This window comes from Myripristis murdjan, chromosome 16 (genome assembly GCF_902150065.1).
Source record: "Myripristis murdjan chromosome 16, fMyrMur1.1, whole genome shotgun sequence".
NCBI lineage: Eukaryota > Metazoa > Chordata > Actinopteri > Holocentriformes > Holocentridae > Myripristis > Myripristis murdjan.
The window spans coordinates 16413954-16434605 of NC_043995.1; the positions used below are offsets into that span (position 1 = coordinate 16413954).

A 20652-nucleotide genomic window follows, 5' to 3' on the forward strand; every position below is an offset into this window, starting at 1 on the left:
TATATCTCCATATCAATTGTCCCGTCACAGCTGATGTCAGATCAAAGGAGATTGGCACCGTTTGTGCTGATTGTGAGGTTTTGGTGATGTGCGCCAGCCAGCCAAACTTCCACTGCGCTGAAAGTAGACGTGGTTTCAGACGGCGAAGCCTTTTGGCACGAAACTGTCACTGCGCCAAGCCGAATCTGTCGGCACCTCCCCCCGCTGCGCCGCCACTCCCATCTCGGCGAACCTCCGCCTGCGAAACTTGGACACTGTCCGCGTCTCCCGCTTCGCCGGTCGAAACTAGCTCTGCGCGGGGTTCGCCTCACTGCGCCACCCCGCGCTGCGCCGGGAAACTAGAGCCCTGCATCTTCACTTAACACTTTACTTTTCTGTGGGAAATTATAACTGCAAAAACCATATGTGTAAAAATCACCTCCATAATCTTATACCTATTCTTATCCATCTTGCAGGGGAGTCGGAGTAAATGCTTGTGGATTTTCCTTCTTTTCTTTTCTTCTTCCAGGACTGTTGAAGGTCAGGTGTCAGAGTTGACATGTACTTGTTGTCAGCATGGATTATTTTCTCCTCTGCACCACTCCTGTTGTCTACGCTCTGGGGTAAGCAAATCAGATGTCACACAATGGCACTATCGTTACAATAGCTTTGGCCTTCCGAGTCATGTCCATTTGACTGAACACTGCTTTGACATTGAGGACTTAATGAGATTTTCTGTTTTGTATAATGGCTGTGTTTGCATGCACGTTCTCAACTCAAGTAACCTGACTCCAGAAATTTTATCCGTATCGCCTTGACGAAAAGACGCCTACATACTGTAGATACATGTCTATATTGTAAAAGTCAGTCTTAATTTTTTATATGAAATATATAGCATGTATGTTTGAAATGAAATGGACCATTTACATGTATGTATATGTACTGTAGGTATTGCATATGAGCCCCTCTATAAGAAACTGTTAACAGCTGTACACCTAGCTTTCACCTAGTGTTTCATTTTTTATTTCTAGTCACAATTTGCAACTGGTTTGACCAAAAATGTGTGTAATATTTACTTGCAGAGGTAAAATAAGCTACTTTCATTTTTCTTTACCAGACTGAGACAAACATAAGCACACACAAAAATCCTAAAGCACGATGGTTCAATGGTTTGTGAGTGGTTCCACAAATGTTCCTCCCTCTGTTACTTTTCTTTCTTGGTCAGTCAATCTTTAACAGAGTTGCTGCTGCTTTAGTTTAGTTTTACATGACTTTCTCCAAAACATTTTCTAAAGTTATCGTTTTTTCATAACTTTCACATTCACTGACTTTTCCAGAGTTTCCATGACCATGTGAACCCAGCTTGGTTTAGGCTGACACACAAATGTCAAAACTCAGTTAGGGCCAATGCGCTCTGATTATGAGAAACCCTGTATCTGGTGTACTTGGGTATTAAATGGGTTATTAATTTTCCTTTTGCTTGTGAGTTTTGCCCGTACATTTTGATGTCAGAAAACCGTTGAGGCAAGAAGTACTCCCTATTACTGCTGGGATCATCCTTTCATTCCCCTGTATTAGATGTAACCTACTGTTCAAGCAAAGAAGGGAAAGAGTTTCTCTTTCATACTTGTTTACTGGTGGACCATTCTACCTGTAGATATAGCATCTCAGTTGGAGAGGAGCATTCTGTCAAACAGTGTATTCATGGCACAAGGCTCACTCAGTCTCACGATATTAGCAGTTTGTGTAAAGAACTTTAATGGTAAAATAGGTGTACCTTGACTGTATGACCAATAGCCAGGTTACCCTGTGCATGTAACTATAGCCTGTGAAGTTTTTAACAAGACTATTGTTTGCTAGTTGTTAGACTCTGAGTACCTCTTATCAACATTAATGGCATGGTGCTGTTCATGTGCTCAAGGTAGTTCCTACAGACTGAGAATGTGCATTTCTCTGACTTTCAACCCTGACTTTGAGTAGTTTCTACAGCAAATAAATAATATAAACATAATTCCACAAATGCCATTCACTTGTTTGCACAGTTTTATTATCATGTGGTTTAGTCGGGGCTGCTCTCAATGATGATTACCACAATAACTTTCTGTTTGCAGAATAAAATGTGAAGCAATGGCATGACTCTAGATTCATTTTAGATGTGAGATTTCTCACCTCGAAATAGCAAGACACAACACCTTATGAAGTTTAATTTTTGACTTAGGTAAGGAATTTGTCAGTGTTATGAAATAAAAAAATATATATATATATAAAGTATATATTATTGCTGTTTTTATAATCTCATTTGAATTTGCAGAAAAAAAAATAATGTCTATCAAAATATACACTTTGTACTAATCTCTGAAGTAGAGTAATATATTGCTTATTGTTACTTAAATGTCCTTGCATGTTATATGAAATCATAAGAACTTGGAGTTACAATGGCTAGCTTAAACCAGGGTTAATGTTTTTCATTAACATTTTTCTGTGATCATGTGCTTTACCAGGAAAACACAAGGCTAATCTCCAAATGTACACATTCTTCAGTAGATACTCACCTTTAGATATATGAGGTTGCCAATACTTTAAGTGGGCACACTACTTATACACTTCTCTACATAATCAGTTGGGCTTCCAAGAGACAAGTTTCAGAAAGAATGGTACAGAAGAGGTAGGGCAGCAAGTTTAGCAGTTTCTGGAAGAAACACACTATCATTATCCAATCAAAGGTCTTCAAGCTCTGGAGAATAAGCAGCGGAGATCAATATGTCAGTTCTTCAATCCTGATAGTAAGCCTTACCTCAGCCCTCTGTTAAGAAATCAAAATTAAATTTTTGCTCTACACTATTACTATGGCTTGAAATTTTTATTGTTACAGTATTATATACCATGGTAGTACTTCAACAGCCATTGTAGCTCTCTGTTGAGTATTCATTTATGTAAACTGTATGCAAATTTGCTTGTGTGTTTGGTTTTTTGTATGCATCCTCTATAATGGCCAATCTTGCCCTTCATATTTGACGTGAGGTGACTGGTACGGCCTTGATCTGAAAGCTATGCCTCTCACTCATGTTGTCAGGCGCAACAGAGCATGCACTTCACAAACAACTTGGTCATTGCTTCAATGAAGGTCAAGATTCAAACAGCCTGATGGAATCAGTCTGGCCTCTCTGTGGGGCATTGTTAAACTAGATTCACACTTAGATGTGAGGTACTAATTAGTCTAAGCAATTGCATTTGGCTCCTTGGATGGAATTTATCCACATAAACCCGTATGTATAATTATCTTATAATCCTAGCCCCAGTGCTAGAAGTTCATGGGTGGTCTGCTGCAAGGTTACATTCCTGCCACAAGTGCAGTGTACCACAGCATGTCACTGCAGAGCCAGTTTGAAGGATGGCCAAGCCCACCTATGACAAACAGGGGGGATTAAAGTGATAATCATTACTCTCCCCTAGAGGAATAAGGTAGTGGGACATTGACAGTGAAGAAAAACCGCAGGTGAACCAGGTCTCAGATGCACCGTTCTTCTCTCTACCCCCCAATACCCAATCTGCATGGCTGAGGGGGGATTTAACTCACAGTAATTACTTTATTGACTCATTTGCAGGGCCGTATCACTCCAGTTTCCCATCAATAAAACATATGCCAGGATGAATAATGTGGCCAGACACAATGGGGTGCCTTCACAGACAAAAGACCATGAGGCTGCATCCCTGTGGTGTATGTTTATGTCGTCCTCTCTGTCCTCACTGCTCTCCTCCTTCCAGTTCCTTTAAAAGTCAGATCACTCTCTTACCCTTAATGTGAATCCCACCTATTCCCTTCCAACCCACCCACTTCATTGCACCATCCTTTTCCTTCCCCCTCCTCCTTTTACACCGCCAGGAGCAGAGGCCCAGCAGGCCTTTCGGACCGAGCCCAGGAACCTCACTGTGCGAATGGGAGCCACAGCTGTGTTAAGGTGTGAGGTGCTGCGGGCTTCGGGGGCTGTACAGTGGGTGAAAGATGGACTCCTTCTGGGACCCCAGAGAAGTCTGCCAGGTTTTCCTCGTTACAGCATGATTGGAAACCCTAAGAAAGGTAAATAAGGACATGTAAAGGCATGTAGGGCTTGTCGGGCTTTAATGGACCTAGTCAGTGTATGAACTCAAGCTGAATGGATGAATAGACACAATAATGACTCATCATAATTATTAAAGTAGTACTCCGACATTTTGAGCAAAATACCCATTACCCAACATACCCAGGATGAGACATAATGTTCGATACTATTGTTGCATCTGTATGTCCACTGGTTTGATTGAGTGGGTTGCATTTCATCTTAGCTTAGCATAAAGACTTGAAGTCTATGGGAGTCATTAGCCTAGCTCTGTCAAAGTGAAACAATAAACCTTACAGCAACTCCAAAGCTGTCTTATTTACACAGTGTATCATGTGTATTTGAAATACATACAATTAAAAAAAAAAAAAAAAAAAAAAAAAAAAAAAACCCATTGCAACGAAACCACTGGATGTACAGAGGTGAAAATGGTATCAAACTTCTTATCTCAGTCTGGGTAGGTCAGAAAAAGGGTATTTTGCCCACAATGTTGGACTATTCCTTTAAAGGACATGTTTATTATCGTTATTTTTTTCAACCTAGGCCATATTAAAACGATAATCTTCACCTTACACAGCCTCAGTGCTAGCTTTAGTGAAAAAAAAAAAACAAAAAAAAACTAATCACTCTGCTGCAGATTCTTGTTAGCCTTCAACACAATCTAATGGGGTATTCATATTTGCCATTTTTAATGGTTTTTGAGGCTGAAAATGAGTGTTGCAGGTCAGGAATTTGTAAGATGGAAATTCCAAGGTCCAAGTTAAAATGAGTACTTAGCTGCAGCAGAGCAAGATGGGTATATACCAGGCAATGTATTGATGTAAATGCTGCATAAACCTGTTAGACAGCACTGTTCATCTTCTGGGTGGACACTTTGAAGACAAATGTTACTGTGCTCTGAATTTCAAATTTTAAGAAGATAGATTCATAATATTTTTAGGCCAAAAACAAGGCTTAAGTGGTAAGTTGTGGTAAGTAGTAAGTTTCTCAACACTGAAGTTAGCGCAAAGGTTATTCTCTGTACTGTACATTCATAAATGATGGATATCAACATTTTAATACAGCCTGGGTTGAAAAATGTCGTCCCAATCATTAAGCTACCTTAAATAGTTGAGGTAGGTTCACAATTTGTGGCGTTGGTAAATCTATTAACCAAAGAGCATGATAACAGATGTGCTGCTTGACACAAATAAGTTTGTGGACAGGGTAAATGCCGATATGAAATAGATCTTCTGCTGGAGTGTGCAAGAGAAAGTATAATACAGCAAAATCAGTTTTCAATTTCACTTTTATTTATGTCCTGACATGGTGTTTTTGATATGGCTAATTGTGTATTGCTGCTGTCAGATCAGCTAACATACAGAACAATACAGCTTGGTGTGCTCTAAAAGTAATGGAGTTTGTGTTGTTGCTATGGATTCAAATTGCTGTAATAAACAAACACGGAGATCTCAGGGACCTTATGGCACAATGGATCTTTACTCAAGGACCATCTGGGACTGAGGAGGTGACGTGACTGTCAACAGCCTTTCACACATCCCCCTCACTGTCACTCACATGTGGGGAAAAAAAAAAACGAAAATTAAAGCTTCAGAGTGTCAGTGTATCAGAGAAATGTGGCAGGGAATAAAGTGTGTTGCAGTATCTGCACCACAGTCTATAAAAAGTAATTGCCAATTAGAAGGCAATCCTGAGTAAGAGAAGAGCATCTGTTCCTGATCAGCCGGCAACGAGACAAGCCGCATGTCACTGTTCCACATTGTGGGAGCTCACATACAGACCACTCACATCCACTGACACACAAACACTGACAGACACACAGATGCTAGTGCACACTGTCCATGTTTATTCACGTCTGCCATGGATATACACATGGACAACAGGATAAAACATATAAACAGTTGCCAGATGATTTCTTGTCAGTCAGCAAATCATGTACTCCAGAAGGTGGTGGGGTAGAAAAAAGTTGGAAAATTTCAAAATAGCGATGAAATAACTAATACTAACTTCTAAATAGAGCACCTACTAACACGGGTACACATTATGTGAAAAAGGAAAAGCAGTGGATTCTCAGGTCTGCCAACAAATGTATGCAATCACTTTACACAGCACAGAAAGGGCAAAATCATTTCAAGATGATACTTGACTGCACTTGATACCCTACTAGTTTTCACTGATTGTCACCATCAGTGATATTTATTGATGCTTAAAAAAGCCTGAAATCACATATTCACACACATAGGAGAGACCAACGTTGATTTCAATACGTGGTTACTGTAGCTGTGTTTCTCTAAGACTGTGGAATAATAATGAAATGTGTGGCAAAGGTTTATTATAGGGCCTTGTAGCCCTTGGAAAGCCATCAACTATTCTTGACCAGAAAGTTTGTTACACAGGACAGAAGAGGAAAAAAATACTTGACGAGAAGCATGGTTGACATTCGTTCTGCTGTGGGGATATTGATATATAAAAACTGATCATTTTGTTTTTTCAAATAGTGCCAGATACTAAATCAACTTGTAGCTGATATTGCTGAGGAGAACTGCATACATGACAGTATAAGCCTGTCTGAAGTGGGTGGTGGTTACAGAAACAGCAAAAACAACAACAAATTGGGAAGCCAGGTTCTTGGAGTCGGGATGGAGCAGAAGCAGCTCACAAAATGAATGGTTCTGTCACGCTGCCTCAGATTGTGGAATATTTTCTCAATATAATTTCTAATTTGCGAATGACAGAAAATGCAAGTGAGGATAATGTTTGATACTCGGTCGCCTGAATGATGCAAATTGGTTGTCTATGTTAAGTCCATCAATCGACACTAGTCAGTTTCCCTCTAAACCTCAAACAGCCAATCTATATGTGAAGGTGTAAATGAATGGTTCCTGACATCGCAATGCAATTGTGAAAAGAAAACAATCTGACATCTGAAAGGACTATAATTGTTCAGTGGGAAAGATCTAACAAAAACTGTCCCATTTATCCATGAGGCAAAGTTGGAATTAATTCAAATATCCAAACTAGTCATTCTGACAGTTATTAGTACAATACAAATTTAGCATAAACCCAGCTCAATGAAACAAGCAATGAAAACAAAACAAGATATTAACAATTATATTCATGACCTTCTTCAGTGCCTATAGATGTTTAAAACAACCCAAATAAATATTAACATAAAAAAACAAATTCTGTTGTCAGAATACATCATTCACATGAACAAAACTTATTATAATGAATTAATTTGTACTTATTAATAATAATATTATTAGGTGTTATCTGGGATTGACTTTTTCCTATACAATACCCCGCAATACAATATAATACAACTTGATTTGTCCCACTCGGGGCTGATTTTTTATAATTAATCCTATTTAGATGAGAGTAGATTCTAACAAAATGCCTCTTTGGCTTTGAGGCCAATTCATATTCTCACTTGGGGGAAGATGGAATATATTTCCTACACATAATGGCCATTTAGATATCTCCAAAAATTTTGTATGCTCTAGCTGAAATAAACAGTAATGGACAAATAAGCAAAAAAGTGTTGCAGCCCTCCACCATCTCCCCTACCATAAATACACACCCTCTGCAACTTGATTGCACCATTTGTGAGTAATTTCAGGAAAGAGGGAAATGATTAATAACTTCAATGTCTCTCTCTGTCTGCACTCAATGATAACTTAGATGTGAAAATTGCTTCTGGTTGGTGTTAATTATCTTGCCAGCTTACTTGACACATACATTTTTAGGCCTGGGTGGTTGTCAGACCAAGATACTATTTTGCACATGTTAGTAGGCTGAGAGCCAGAGAATCAGAGCTAGAAAACCAACCCTGAACATCATCTAATCCCCACAAGTTATGGCAATGCATCAAACAAATCAAGCCCTGTTGGCATGCCAGACTATCAGGAGAGAGATAGAGAGAAGGACTCTGCTTGGCATCAATTAATAGACAGTTTATTCAGTCAATGTTTTGAATCTGGGATTCAATTTCATTTACCATACTGAAAATTCATTCTGAAACAAAATGTCTCCAATATGAATATACACAGCCACTTGCATGTCATTGCAAATACCTACAGCAAGAGGTTCACAGCAACTGAGATGTCTCCATGCTGCAGAAATAAGAATAGTCTATTTACAATCACATACCCCGACAAAAGTCGGTTGTCTATTCAAGAGTAGCGTTTTCAGTTTATGGAGGTTTTGAATCTGACCATGAAGCACCATCCTGCCCCAAGCATTGAATAGCACACTACAAAGCATATCATTATAACAATTAGACAAATGCAAGACTTTCATTGCAGAAACTGCTTTTATTGTCAGTTTGTGGCTCAGCCTCTAGCTTACAGCTTTGCTGTTCTAAAATTAACACAAAAAATAGGGCATACAGTAGGTGTTTATGGATATACATACAATAGATCAGAACAAAGAACATTATTTTCAAAGGAGTGTGAACAAGGGAAATAAATGGACCCCTCCTCAATGTAATTACCTTTTTATCGTGCAAGTCCTCCCAATCACAAGATAATGTCTTATTATAACAAAAGCAAATCTCTCCATCTCTGTTCCAGGACAATACCATCTTCAGATTGAAAGGGCCGAACTGGAAGACGACGCCCCCTATGAATGCCAAGCGGGCCAGTCTGAGAGCAGTCGCGCAATCATTTCCAGTGAAGTCTGGATCAATGTGCAGAGTGAGCAAAACCATGGGGTTTATCCATGAGGAGAATGTGGGGGTTTATGAGCATTTACTTTGTGTAAGAGCATGAAAATGATGTTACATATGGAGGCACTAAACATCCTCAGTACCCCAATAACATATAGGACCTCTTGACCTTTAATATACAAGGAGCTGTTAAGTATTCATTTATATTGATAAAAAGCTTTAAGCAGGTTAAGATAAAGCAGTAATTGTTGAAGCAGCGCATATTTGAAGTTCAGAGAGACTTTTTAATTTGATTTGTCCTTGATACAATAGAATTAAATAAAATTCACTGCAGTGTGTATCAAGTGCAGTTCTTTGTTGCTTTGAAGCTGTACACTGCTAACTTTCTAACAAACCCTGTCATTGCCACATTGCCAGAAAAGCATGTAATACCATGAGGAAAATGTCTATTTTTCTAGTTAACTTCTCAACCAATATTTATTTCAATGAATTGGAAAGCACTATGCCATCCCTACATGTCCCAGTAGGTCCATGGATTTAACCAGCAGCTGCACAGTACATAGTTTCAGCAGAGCCTCCTTTTCCCTGGCAGCCTCAGGGTAATCTGTGTCTCTCCCTTGCACAGGAATAAATTATAACAGACGTGATTGAAAAGTTCCTACCCAGACATGGTCTGGAATAGATGTAATTGTGCGACTATACAAGACCACCTGTTGTCACTTTGTAACAAACAGCATCTCTCTCTCTCTCTCTCTCTCTCTCTCTCTCTCTCTCTCTCTCTCTCTCTCTCTCTCTCTCCCTGTCCCCTCATCCCTGTTACTTGTGGGAGCCGGCCCATATGTGGTGAAGAGAGAACTCTAAAAGAACCTTTCTTCTCGAGGCACAGTTCATTTACTTAAATCCCCCTCCCCATTCTCTCTATCGCACAATTTCTCCCTCTCTTTCATGCTCGCTCTTTGGTGACCATGGAGGGTGCATTTGCCAGGGGGGGGTGTTGCCGTGGTGATTCTAGCAGCCTCACTCACAGTCCTCTGGGAAGAAAGCAGGTTTTTCTGACATCATTGGGGTGATGGGACATTGGAGAGATGGTCGGTGGTGTGGGGTCGGGAGGGTTTTTTTTTTTTCTTTTTGAAAGTTGCGGGTCCTCTGGCAGGCCTACACCTGCAGCCACAGCAGGCCTTATTCCCACATTTATTACCATTTAGAGGACTGTTTCATGTGTATCCAAATACACAAAACCCACACAATTGCCAAGTCAGAGAGGTCAAAATGTGTGGGAAAAGTGTGTGGCGCATCAGGGATTGGTGGTGGTCATAGTTACCATGTCCAATACCTACTGCTGTCCTGTGTTCCTGACATGCTCAGACCTGAAAGGCCCCCACACTTCTCAGTTGGTGTTTTTGTCCTGCATCTTGGGAGTAGTTTCCAGCTGCTGACCTTTCAAGACGGACAGTTGCAGATGCAGTGTGACAGGAGGGAAAGAGCACAGAGGCTGACTTTAAAAGTGCTCTGTAGCCTTGGTCCTAAAGGGTCATTTGTTCCACCCCACCAAGTCCACTGATTCAAATACGTGACTAATCTAGGGCTTGATAATGAGCTGATGAATTCAATCTCTTGTTAGTGCTGAACTGGGACTGGAAACTGTGCATCCTTTTTGAAGAGCACTATCTCTGATGAGTTCCCCACAGACTTCTCCATCACTGAGCTACAGCACCCAAGGCCCCGCACCCCTGACCAGTCAACCATGGCCACATCCCATCAAGCCCTGCATCAAATCAAAACACTATAAACTCTTTATGAGGAGATGGAAAGGGGGGAGAGGGGGAACGTGAAAACAAAACAGAGAGTGCTGGTCGTCTAATTGGATTCCTGGGTCAGAGGCAGCAGTATCATGACTGGCTAATTCACGACGGATCACCGCAGGCAGTAAATAGCCTAGATGGAGGCAAAAATGTCAATAAGCCCCATCTGTGGGCTTACAAAGAGATGTTTTCAAGACATTTCTATGGCTGCACCATAACTCCTGTGTGTTTTTGCCTTCCTGCGGAGCTTAGATAGGGGATTACTGCAATAGGGAGATCAAGTGGCAGTGGGTAATCCATGACAATAACAACCTCACTGGCACCCACATACCTTCAACCCACCCCACCCTCACCCGCACCCCCCATCCTCCTGCTGCTAAAACTTACCTCTCACTGCGCCCGTCACATACCTGACACATCCTCTGTCTCAGTTTATACCATTAGCCTTAGCATTTAATCCTATTAATGAACAACTCGCTTGCTCGCAGTGAACTGCACGTCTGTACAGATGCCTCCTGCAAATGTTCAAAACACTGTTGTTTGATGTGTCCTGGTTTTAGACTGTGTTACTCATTCAGTTGCCATGGCTGGGTCTTATGGATCTGTGTGTGTGTGTGTGTGTGTGTGTGTGTGTGTAAGAGAAACAGAAAGACAGTGCCTGTGTATAAGCTTATTATCAACGATGGTTGGAGGTTAAAGGACATTTTAGGAGCTGGGGCTGTGGGGAAGTTTTTGCGGTAGCTAATGAGTTTAGCACTTGAAGAGTATATAATGAGCCTTCGTTTTTTGATGCCTTGTTATGAATAATGGAGTGACTTATAAACAGTGGGCGCAAGCAACACAGAACATGCTGACTTTATTCTTTGTTTTTGAAAAGTTTTGTAAGTTGTCTGAAATGTAAGCAGAGACAGAAAATATATTGTGGCAATACTACCCGGCCACATCTATGTTTAAATGGTGCTGCCTATAAATTTAACAATTCAAACCCCTGCTTTTCACTAAAAAAGAAGACACTTGTATCATCTTAAATTGTCTTGTCTCTCCTTGCAGCTAATTTTATTCATCATTTATTTCTAATTTGTGTGTGTGTGTGTGTGTGTGTGTGTGTGTTATATTGGGTAATGGGTGCTGGTCATGGGGGAGAGGGATGTCGTTAAGTAAGATGTTAACTGTTATGCAATGGACCCAAAACAAAATGAGGGGTGAGACGATAGAGGGGGCGGCTGGGATGGGATGGGATGGGATGGGGAGGGGGTAGGAGGAATTATTTCTGTCCCAGACACCTGCTCCACTTCTTCCTCTGAACAGAGGAGATAGAGATGGGGAGGGAAAGGCAGAGAAGGAGGGAGAGCTGGGAAAAGAGGGGGACTGTTTTAGAGGCTTTTTTTCCCAGAGAACACGCACCTGAGACCTGCAGCATGTGCCTAAAAGAGATACACAGAGAGAATGTGTGTGTGCATGTCCATGTATTTATGCACATGTAAGCATCTGCATTCATGCTTGTGCATGTATATGTGCATGCATGTCTGGTTTGAGCTTTTCTGTGATCATCTTTGTCATCCAGCGATTAAACTAATGTATTAGAGCTGTCTAGTCTCTGCCTGGTGATGAGAAGTCTGATCTCTATCTTTTTCTTAATTCACCATAATCAGCTTTTTAGAGACTTTTTTCGCTTCTGGGTCTACTCCAGTATTATCTAAGGATTCATCTTGGTATCACATGTTAGACCCTATATGCACTATGGCCTGTTTTTAGATTGAAGGTGGCATGTCTGCACATTCACTCATCTGTGTCAGTGTGTTTGTGCATGAAAATTTGCATGTAGACTCAAGTTTATCTTTGGTGTTGTGTGCAAGAGAGAAAAGAGAGAGAGGAAGAGAGAGAGAGAGAGAGAGAGAGAGGGAGAGAGAGGTAGAAAGAGCTGCTTATGCATATTGATATGTGTCTGCTAATCTGCTTCTTATCTGCCTTATCCATCCATCCGTCTGTATTTGTCTAATGAATCGAATTTTGCAGCTCACTGTTTCTGGTCTGAACGCAGGAGCAAGTCTTTGCGTGCTTGTCTATTTTTGTGTTCATATATGTGCCTAAATGAGAGAGGGACCAAGAGAAGCAAGAGAGAGGGAAAAATAAGGCAGACAAATAGGCAAACAGACAAAGAAGAAGAAAGAGTTAATTAAAAGAATGGTGTGTGTGTGTGTGTGTGTGTGTGTGTGTGTGTGCTTTCTGCTCATTGTTTTGTGTTCGTGTTTAGTAAATTGCAGAGAATGTGTGTTTTGTTAATGTCAACATGTGCTAAACCTCCGTGTCTGTGTGTGTGTGTCTGTGTGTGTGTGTGTGTGTGTGCTCACCCTGGCTGGGCTGGCTGTGTCACGTGGTTCGCCTGAGTGGATGTGATGGATGCAGGGCTGTAATTCCCAGTCTAAGCTGGAACACACCTTCCCCCGCACTTCCGCAGTTTAACTGCAGTGGTCAAGAAGGATAGCATGGGGAGAGGGGGTGAGCCAGGGCTGCTACACAGAGATGATGGAGTGAATGAGAGATAAGAGGAGCAGGCAAACACAGGCGAGCAGGGGAAAGAAAGTAGATACCTGCTTGCCTTGTTTGTGAACACATCATTGTTCTTATTTTAAGATTTGTTAGGCACCGAGACACTGCTCGAGCACAACAAGTGATGCGCCTTTGTGAATCATGTGGGCCTGAATAGATTGAGAGTGCAGGGGCTGTCAATAGATGCGTGGCCCAGTCATCGTCTCAGGGAAGAGGGGGGAAAAAACAAACAAATGCATCTCATTATTGCAGCGCGCGCTTCTGCAGTGCTCTGGGTAACCCATCACAGTCCACACAGATTCAATTGCTTCTTTTAAATCAGTTTGAAGCTGCAGCCACATCTCATCTGTCTCAATAGCGGGCTAGAGCCAATGGGCCACTGTGCACACAGCAACAGCTCCTCCTAGTGGTCATGAGTTGACTGCTTCAGCAAGAGATTGCAGAAAGGCTTGCTGGATGGATGGTTAGCTGGGTTGCTGGTCTGGCTGTTTATCTGCACATAGACAGCGGATTTATGTCAGCGTTCAGCAGTGCATGTCTTCTGCTTGATCATACGGTGATAAACAAAGATAGCTACAACTTTGCCTTTTTTACCCCTCCATTCCCCTCTTTCAATTCTCTTTGCTCTACCCTGCAACCTGTCTTACTCTCACTTTTCATTCTACCTCTCTGTCAGAGTCTTTCATCTCTCACACATATACACTTTTCCTTCCTTTACTCTCCCTCCTCTGTCTCTGAACTCAGGCAGCTTTCACAGTTGATCTATGCTGGAAAAAAAGCAACCTCAACACTAACCTTAGTTTCTAATTCTGCAGGCGCACCCACTCACTGAAAGCTGGCACAATATTGAATATGTTCCTTTTGCTCCACTCGATCAAGTTTCCGTGGTGTGTGTGCATGATTGAAGCGATAGTCCTGGTAAAGACTAGCTCACAGATCTGCTGAAATCTCTTTGATGATTAGTTGGTGACAGATTTCTCAATTCACTGCCAAACAAATTTCAGTCCCTTGTGTTAAAAGCTATTTTTTCTGGAATTCCTATTTATGGTCAGATAAAAGGATTGTGGAGTAGAACAGTGGAGAAGTGAAGACTGCTTTGATCAGTCCAGAAAGCACATATTTAGCTTGGGGTGATCTGAGAAGAGAAGTGTTTGGTGTTTGCTATGATAGATTAGCATTGGCTTGGTTTCATCACCATTTCATCTTTGTATTCTCCCCCTGTCCACAATTTGTATTCCAACTCAACAGAACATCAAACCTCACTGTAGTAAATCACTCAAAAGCTGACAGCATGACATCCCAGTCACTCCCAAATGTTACGAGTGGCTTATTAACATATCCTTGAATAAACCCAGCCCATATAATCTGTGATCGCACCGACTTCTTCGTACCCAAAACATTAAATAATGGGTGATGAATCTTGCTGCTGTGATGAACATTTTTCTTGAACGCTTGTGTCGCTTATTCAGTTCCCCCTTCTAAGCCTTACTTTGAAGTGGACATGACAGAGCCGTGGGTGGCAGGGAAGAAGTACACAGTCACCTGCATTGCTCCTGACGCAAAACCCAAGGCTGAAGTTGTACTTTATAAAGGTAAGTCACCCTTTCAACTGCAGTACAATTATCACATTACAGTGTCATTCATGCACCGGCCACCATGGGAACAAAATGGTTTTTTTAGAGCTTAAAAATTTTCAACAGTCAAAAATAGTTGAGAGGTTACAACAAGGGACGGCAGCCTCTCCTTGGTGTGCTCCATTGTGCCATCGTTGTAGATCACACTCTGAGTATCTGAACATGAGACAGCGTAAGGGATGAAATGTGAGTTCAGTGAGGATTTCATATTTCACATTCTTCACAATAGCAGCAAGTTGAAAGGAACAGACTTTGTGTGGGAGGAAATAGCCTGAACATTTGAATTTCCAAATGCACTGTGTTTACAATGCAGCAGGTACAATGGAAGTATCACAAGTTTCCCATTGTTTACAATAACAGCCGCCATTTTCTGCTTTTGCTTTTTGCTCCCCCTCCCTCACATCTACCGTACTGTACCTTTCCCTAGGGAGAGTGAGAGGGGGAGAGGGAGAGTTGTACATATAAACACACAAAGACACATTCACAAATGCACATATAATATACCAATATTTAACACTAGATAGGAGAATTACACTGATGTTCCCTCTGCTTGGTGATATATATGTATCATGCTTGCTGTCTCTCACTCTTACACACATGCACACTTTCACAGACAATATTCTGCCTTTTTGTGTGCCCTCCCCCCTCTGTGTCTTTCAGATGGAGTCGAGCTGACAGGTGCAGAGTCTTTCACCATGTCTGGCTCAAAGGATAAGCTCCTGAACACGCATACTGAAGTAACGTATGTGTCCGCCTGCCTGCCAGACCCATTCTCCTCACCAACCTGCTCAATCTCTCCAAGTCTGTCTTTGTTTCTTCCTCTCGTCTTTCCAAGCCCACCCCCTCCTCCTCCCCCCGTCTTATTTTCTCTTTCTGTCTTTGTGAGTGTAATGAATTTCTGCACATAGTGGAGCGCCGTGCAATTGAATTAGCTTTTGTCAAATACACAAAATAACATTTCAGCAGTGAGACAGATCCCATCCTTGCTGGTTTGTGAGGTGCCTATACATTAAAAGGGGCCATAGATTAGTTTAATCCTGCTTGTCTCCTCTATTTCAAAGATAATAACTCCTTGTCATACCCAGAGAAAACAGTGGCACTGAGGTGTTGCTTTGTTGTTCAGCTCTAACGCAGAGGAACAGTCAAGGTCTTAAGCAATATTGATGTACTTTCTCTATTCACACTGAGCTTACATGCCACTGGGCCATGTGTGGTTCTTATTGTCGGCAGTGCACTATAACACTGAAGGCATAACACAGAAAATGTGAAATGTGAATTGTTTTGCCTCATGTGAACCCGCCCTTATTTCTTTCCATTCTTATCTTCCTCTTTTTCTTCCAAAGGGTCACAGCTTTGATTTCTGACAACGGGAGGCAGTTGGCCTGTCATGCCAAGAGCCCTGCCCTTGCCCAGGCTCTGAAGACCACAGCAACTATGAGAGTGTACTGTGAGTGGAACAACCTGTCTGTAACCTGACAGTCAGCAACCCACAACCCACGCCCCTACCCGATACACTCGTACAGTCACACACAAACACACATGGACCCAACCTCGAGGAGGCCCAGGGGTTTCCAACCTCATGTGCTCAGTCTGTGTTAGCAGTCCAAGGAGAAACATTCGACCTGAGGCAGACTCAACACCTGGACAGCACTGAGTGTGGCTGCCCTCAGGTCACAAGGTGGCCCCTGGGGGACAGGGATTGATATGACAATAGCAGCAGGCCTATTCTGCTGTCACTTGAAGCATATAACACTTCCTACTGTGGCTGCAAGCAGTGTAACCACCCTAAACCTGCCACAAGATTTTAATAATTTGAATTTACAGTGACTAATTTATTCAGTGAGATTCCTGTTACTTACATGCTTAAGCACTCTAATTTTATCGTCTTTCCTCAAAACACATCAAATGCTACATTAAATTAGGATTATTATATCAACGAAGCGTCAAGTGCAAGTTGTGGATTACTTTAAAATGTATTAATATGGAAAGTTACAACAACTGTATGGATCACAAACAAACCGAGAAACTTTTGCGATCATCAGCTCAAATTAAATTTAGAATCTACTTAGGCAGGGGAGGGGGCAATTTCTGTTGCTTTGTCTTTCATGTTGGTATCACAAGCCCTTTGAAGTTAGATAACAAGACTGTGTGACTATAGCACTGTAAGGTAAGTTTATATACATGCCGTCTCTCTCCTCCTTGCATTCAGCCTCACTGTTTTACTCTTATTTGGCAAGGCAACAATGTAAGCTGGTGTTGCTGAATGCACAAACAGTCTTGACGCCCAAGCTACTCTTTACCAGTTTTAGCATTTTTCCTCAAGACTCTGTTGATCAGTTGAAGTAATTGATTGTTTAGGCTTGAGAGTCCACCCACCTGCCTCTCCCGGGCCTAAATCATGTTGTTGATTAAAGTCTAGCAGGGCTACTGACACCCTGAGCAGTGAACACAGTCCCTCTCCCTCCTGCTCCGCTGCCACCCCCGTATTATCCACAGGCTGACTAGACACCTTAATGTTGTCTCTATCTATACTCCTCCACATTAGACACTCCTGCTGCTGCTGTTTAAACCACTACCAATAACAGGGAACACTCCTCCCGTCCTCACTATCTCTCTGCTCTGTACTAAACAACAAGACTCTGTACTAAGTGCTAATGTTGCAGAACTTGGGACCACCGCAGCAGTCTTAGTCAGCACGCCAGCCCATCAAAGCCAGCGCGGTGGCCATTTTCAGCCAGCGAGATTGTTAGCAAGGTGGCAATTTGTCACGCTGGCCCAGGGTCTGCAGCCTGCTCTCTGAAACTGATTGCAGCAATAACAAAGGCCCGTCCTCTCCTAATTTATTTTACTGCATATATTTTATTCAAGGAGGCTGTAATTTATTCATATTCCACGTTGCCTTATTACTGTTTAAACATCTGTTATTTTGCTTTATGGACTGGATCCAGCTCGCTGCTCCCTTAATACTTAATGCTTTCATCATATCTCGACCTCTTATCCCACACTCATGTTGAGTGTGCCCGCTTTATTGGCCCTGTCTCAACAAATACGGATGCTCCAGACTCAATTGCCAAGAGTGTTCTCGTTCATTTTTTTTTTTAAACCTATACTGTCCCTTTATTTATGTCATCCTATTGGTGATCGGTCCATCCCCTTCTTTCTATGAGTTGCCTCATCATCCCATTTTTCCTCACCTTTTTTCTCATCACTTTTCCATCAGTATTCTCTCAGTGCCACTCCTCTTAGTCTTTCACTGTCACCGCATGCTTTGTGAGTCCATTTCATCTCCCTCTCTTGCTTCCTGGCAGTCCCACCTCAGCCTCCATTTATTGAGGGTCTTGAGAGAGATGAAGTCAAAGCCGGGAGAATGCTCACGTTGGTGTGTGTCTCTCAAGGTGGGAACCCCCTCGCCACCCTTCACTGGACCAAGGTAAAGCTTCTGCATCATCAGCTCCAGGAGCTACAATTAACACACTAACACTAGGGAATGCATCTCTTACTTCTCACCCCTAATGCAATCTATCCAGATAGTTTCTGTGTGATAGGGCAAGGTTTTCCAGTCTACTGTGATTCCCTGTCTACCTTTACCCCAGTACATTCAAAGTGGCTGGGTATTCTTTTGTGGAGTTCAAGCCATCAAAATTTACACAAAAACTTAACACTAACGACTCTTGACACTTGATGACTCTTAACAACACTGACGTGATTACCAATCAGGTATCTGGGTATCTATATCTATCCACCCCAAATGCATATTACAGCTGGCACCTTTAAGAATTTCCAGAGTTGTGTAGATAGATAGAAAAATAAGTAGAATATACATGCAAATGCAACGGCACATCAGAAGAAAATGTCTTTCTCTATTCAACTTTGATTTTCAATGAACATCCTCTATGTGTGCAAATATATTATTGGCCAGTTTTACTCCTATATGTGTGTTCGCATGTCACTGCTCATGGGTTTCATTGTGTGTCAGAATGGGGAAGTTCTTTCCACCAGTTGGGATGAAGACATTGAGGCGCGGCGGTCCAGGAGTGTCCTCTACCTGCATGTCACTCGAGAGGACAACCAGGCTGTGCTGTGCTGTGAGAGTGTCAATCTGGTGTCCCTTGCCCCTCTGTCCCTCAGCCGCAAAATCACTGTGCTCTGTGAGTGAAAACAGTTAATGTAGTTAGAACATAGTGCAGAGCACACCAACACACCCACACGTTGTGACACACACACGCACACTCACACACACACTCACACACACACACACACACACACACACACACACACACACACACACACACACACACACACACACACTTCCACACATAAAGCCCTGGCAGGACTCACTGCTATGTTTTATTGAGGATATGGACATGAGGCAGGGGAATATAATTCTCGTCTTAACTCCAGTACCAATACTTTTGCTGTCCCAGCACAAATTCTAATGTTAATATCATTAATGAAACTAATGGTTAGTATGGCTGCAGCCCATATTTCCGACTGACTCCGCATTAGAATCACTGCATGCTCTTTCATAGCCAGCTAATTTAGCTGAATTGCTTCAATGCACAATCCCGAGGCAGTAAAGGCTACACTTTATGCGATGATAACGGCAACAGTTAATAGATTATACTTTTCTTCTCGGGATATAAGATGTTTGTTTCAGCAACTATAAAACAAATACAGAATTAATATTCAACAGCCTTGGTGCTTTGAGTCTAACAATAGCCTGATTTCCACTAGCGAGCCAGACTATGTAAGCTAGAGTTCTAAATGCTAGGCACTTAATGCACTGATTTTATGTAAATACGTTCTGAACAGGGATTGGTCCTGGAAAAGCTCTCTTGCCTGTGCAGTGGAAAAGTGGCTGAAGTTGCCCCGGTGCTTGTCCTTTCCTCACTAAGCCCCCACCAAGCCCTGGTGCCATACTTCCCAGTCATCCATTCAGGGAGGCTGAAAATGAGCTGCTGCCTGCCTGTCTGTGCTCTAGGCACTGGCAGAAGCTGGAGGGCACAGAATGAGTCTCACTGGTGTGATATGAATATGCCTATTTTGCCTTACGGCGCCTGCGTAATTTCCGCGGCTTTTGTGAGCAGCATTCACGTATGCATGCCCTCTCTGTGTCTCATGTGGGATACACACCAATACGCATATGATTTCTATACATGACCCCCCTTTCCCATATCTGTCAGTATAGTCCCCAGCCTTTGTATTCCCCCCAGGGCTTTATGCAGCTGTATCACTTTGCCTGCAGCGATTGTACCCTGTCTCCCCCTGTGGTTGAAACTGAGCAGACTTTAGAAACCATATTGAAAACCTCCAGAGAAGACAAGTTGCCACTCAAAGTGATTTTCCTCCTCACCCCTGATACAACGCTGTTTCACATCCAAAAATAGTTGCACTGCCACTGTGATCAGAATAGGTAGTTGTTCCGCGTGCTATTCATGGGGCGATATTTTTACTGACAAGTCTTTGTATGGGTGTTTGTTTGTTTGTGTGTGTGTGTGTGTGTGTGTGTGCATGCATATTTGTGTGTCTATCAGTTGAACCATCAGAGGTGGTTGTACTGGGTTCTTTCAGGGCCATTGAAGGAAAGGAGTTGAACCTGTGCTGCTACACCACGTCTAGTAACCCCCCTGTCCAGATTCGCTGGTGGCTGGGCTTCAGGGAGCTCAACACCACTGTTGTCACCATGGCAGAGGTGGGACCACCCAGTAAACACTCAGCACCGGGCATAGATTTTTAATTTGACAGGCAATAACAATGTTCTGCCCGGAGATGATGTATACAATGGTTTATGACTGCAGATCATGCATGCACTAAAACTGACTATTAGAAAATGTCATGTTTTTGCTTTTGTGAGCACACTCCATGATTTGATAGAGTGCAAAAGCGCTGCCCTTCACTCAAGCTTGCCTTTAGGATGTGAACAA

The 20652-nt window shown here is 42.2% G+C and overlaps 1 protein-coding gene across 1 annotated transcript in view; it reads left to right on the plus strand.

Moving 5' to 3' along the window:
- Window positions 1-538: 538 nt before the first annotated feature.
- Window positions 539-20652, plus strand: part of nphs1 (NPHS1 adhesion molecule, nephrin) — a 36802-nt gene continuing 16688 nt past the window's right edge. The window contains exons 1-9 of the mRNA XM_030072649.1: window positions 539-602; window positions 3863-4057; window positions 8648-8770; window positions 14564-14686; window positions 15389-15470; window positions 16072-16175; window positions 18037-18158; window positions 18705-18876; window positions 20263-20420. Coding sequence (XP_029928509.1) covers window positions 539-602; window positions 3863-4057; window positions 8648-8770; window positions 14564-14686; window positions 15389-15470; window positions 16072-16175; window positions 18037-18158; window positions 18705-18876; window positions 20263-20420 — 1143 coding nt within the window. The remainder of the gene's footprint in view (window positions 603-3862; window positions 4058-8647; window positions 8771-14563; window positions 14687-15388; window positions 15471-16071; window positions 16176-18036; window positions 18159-18704; window positions 18877-20262; window positions 20421-20652) is intronic.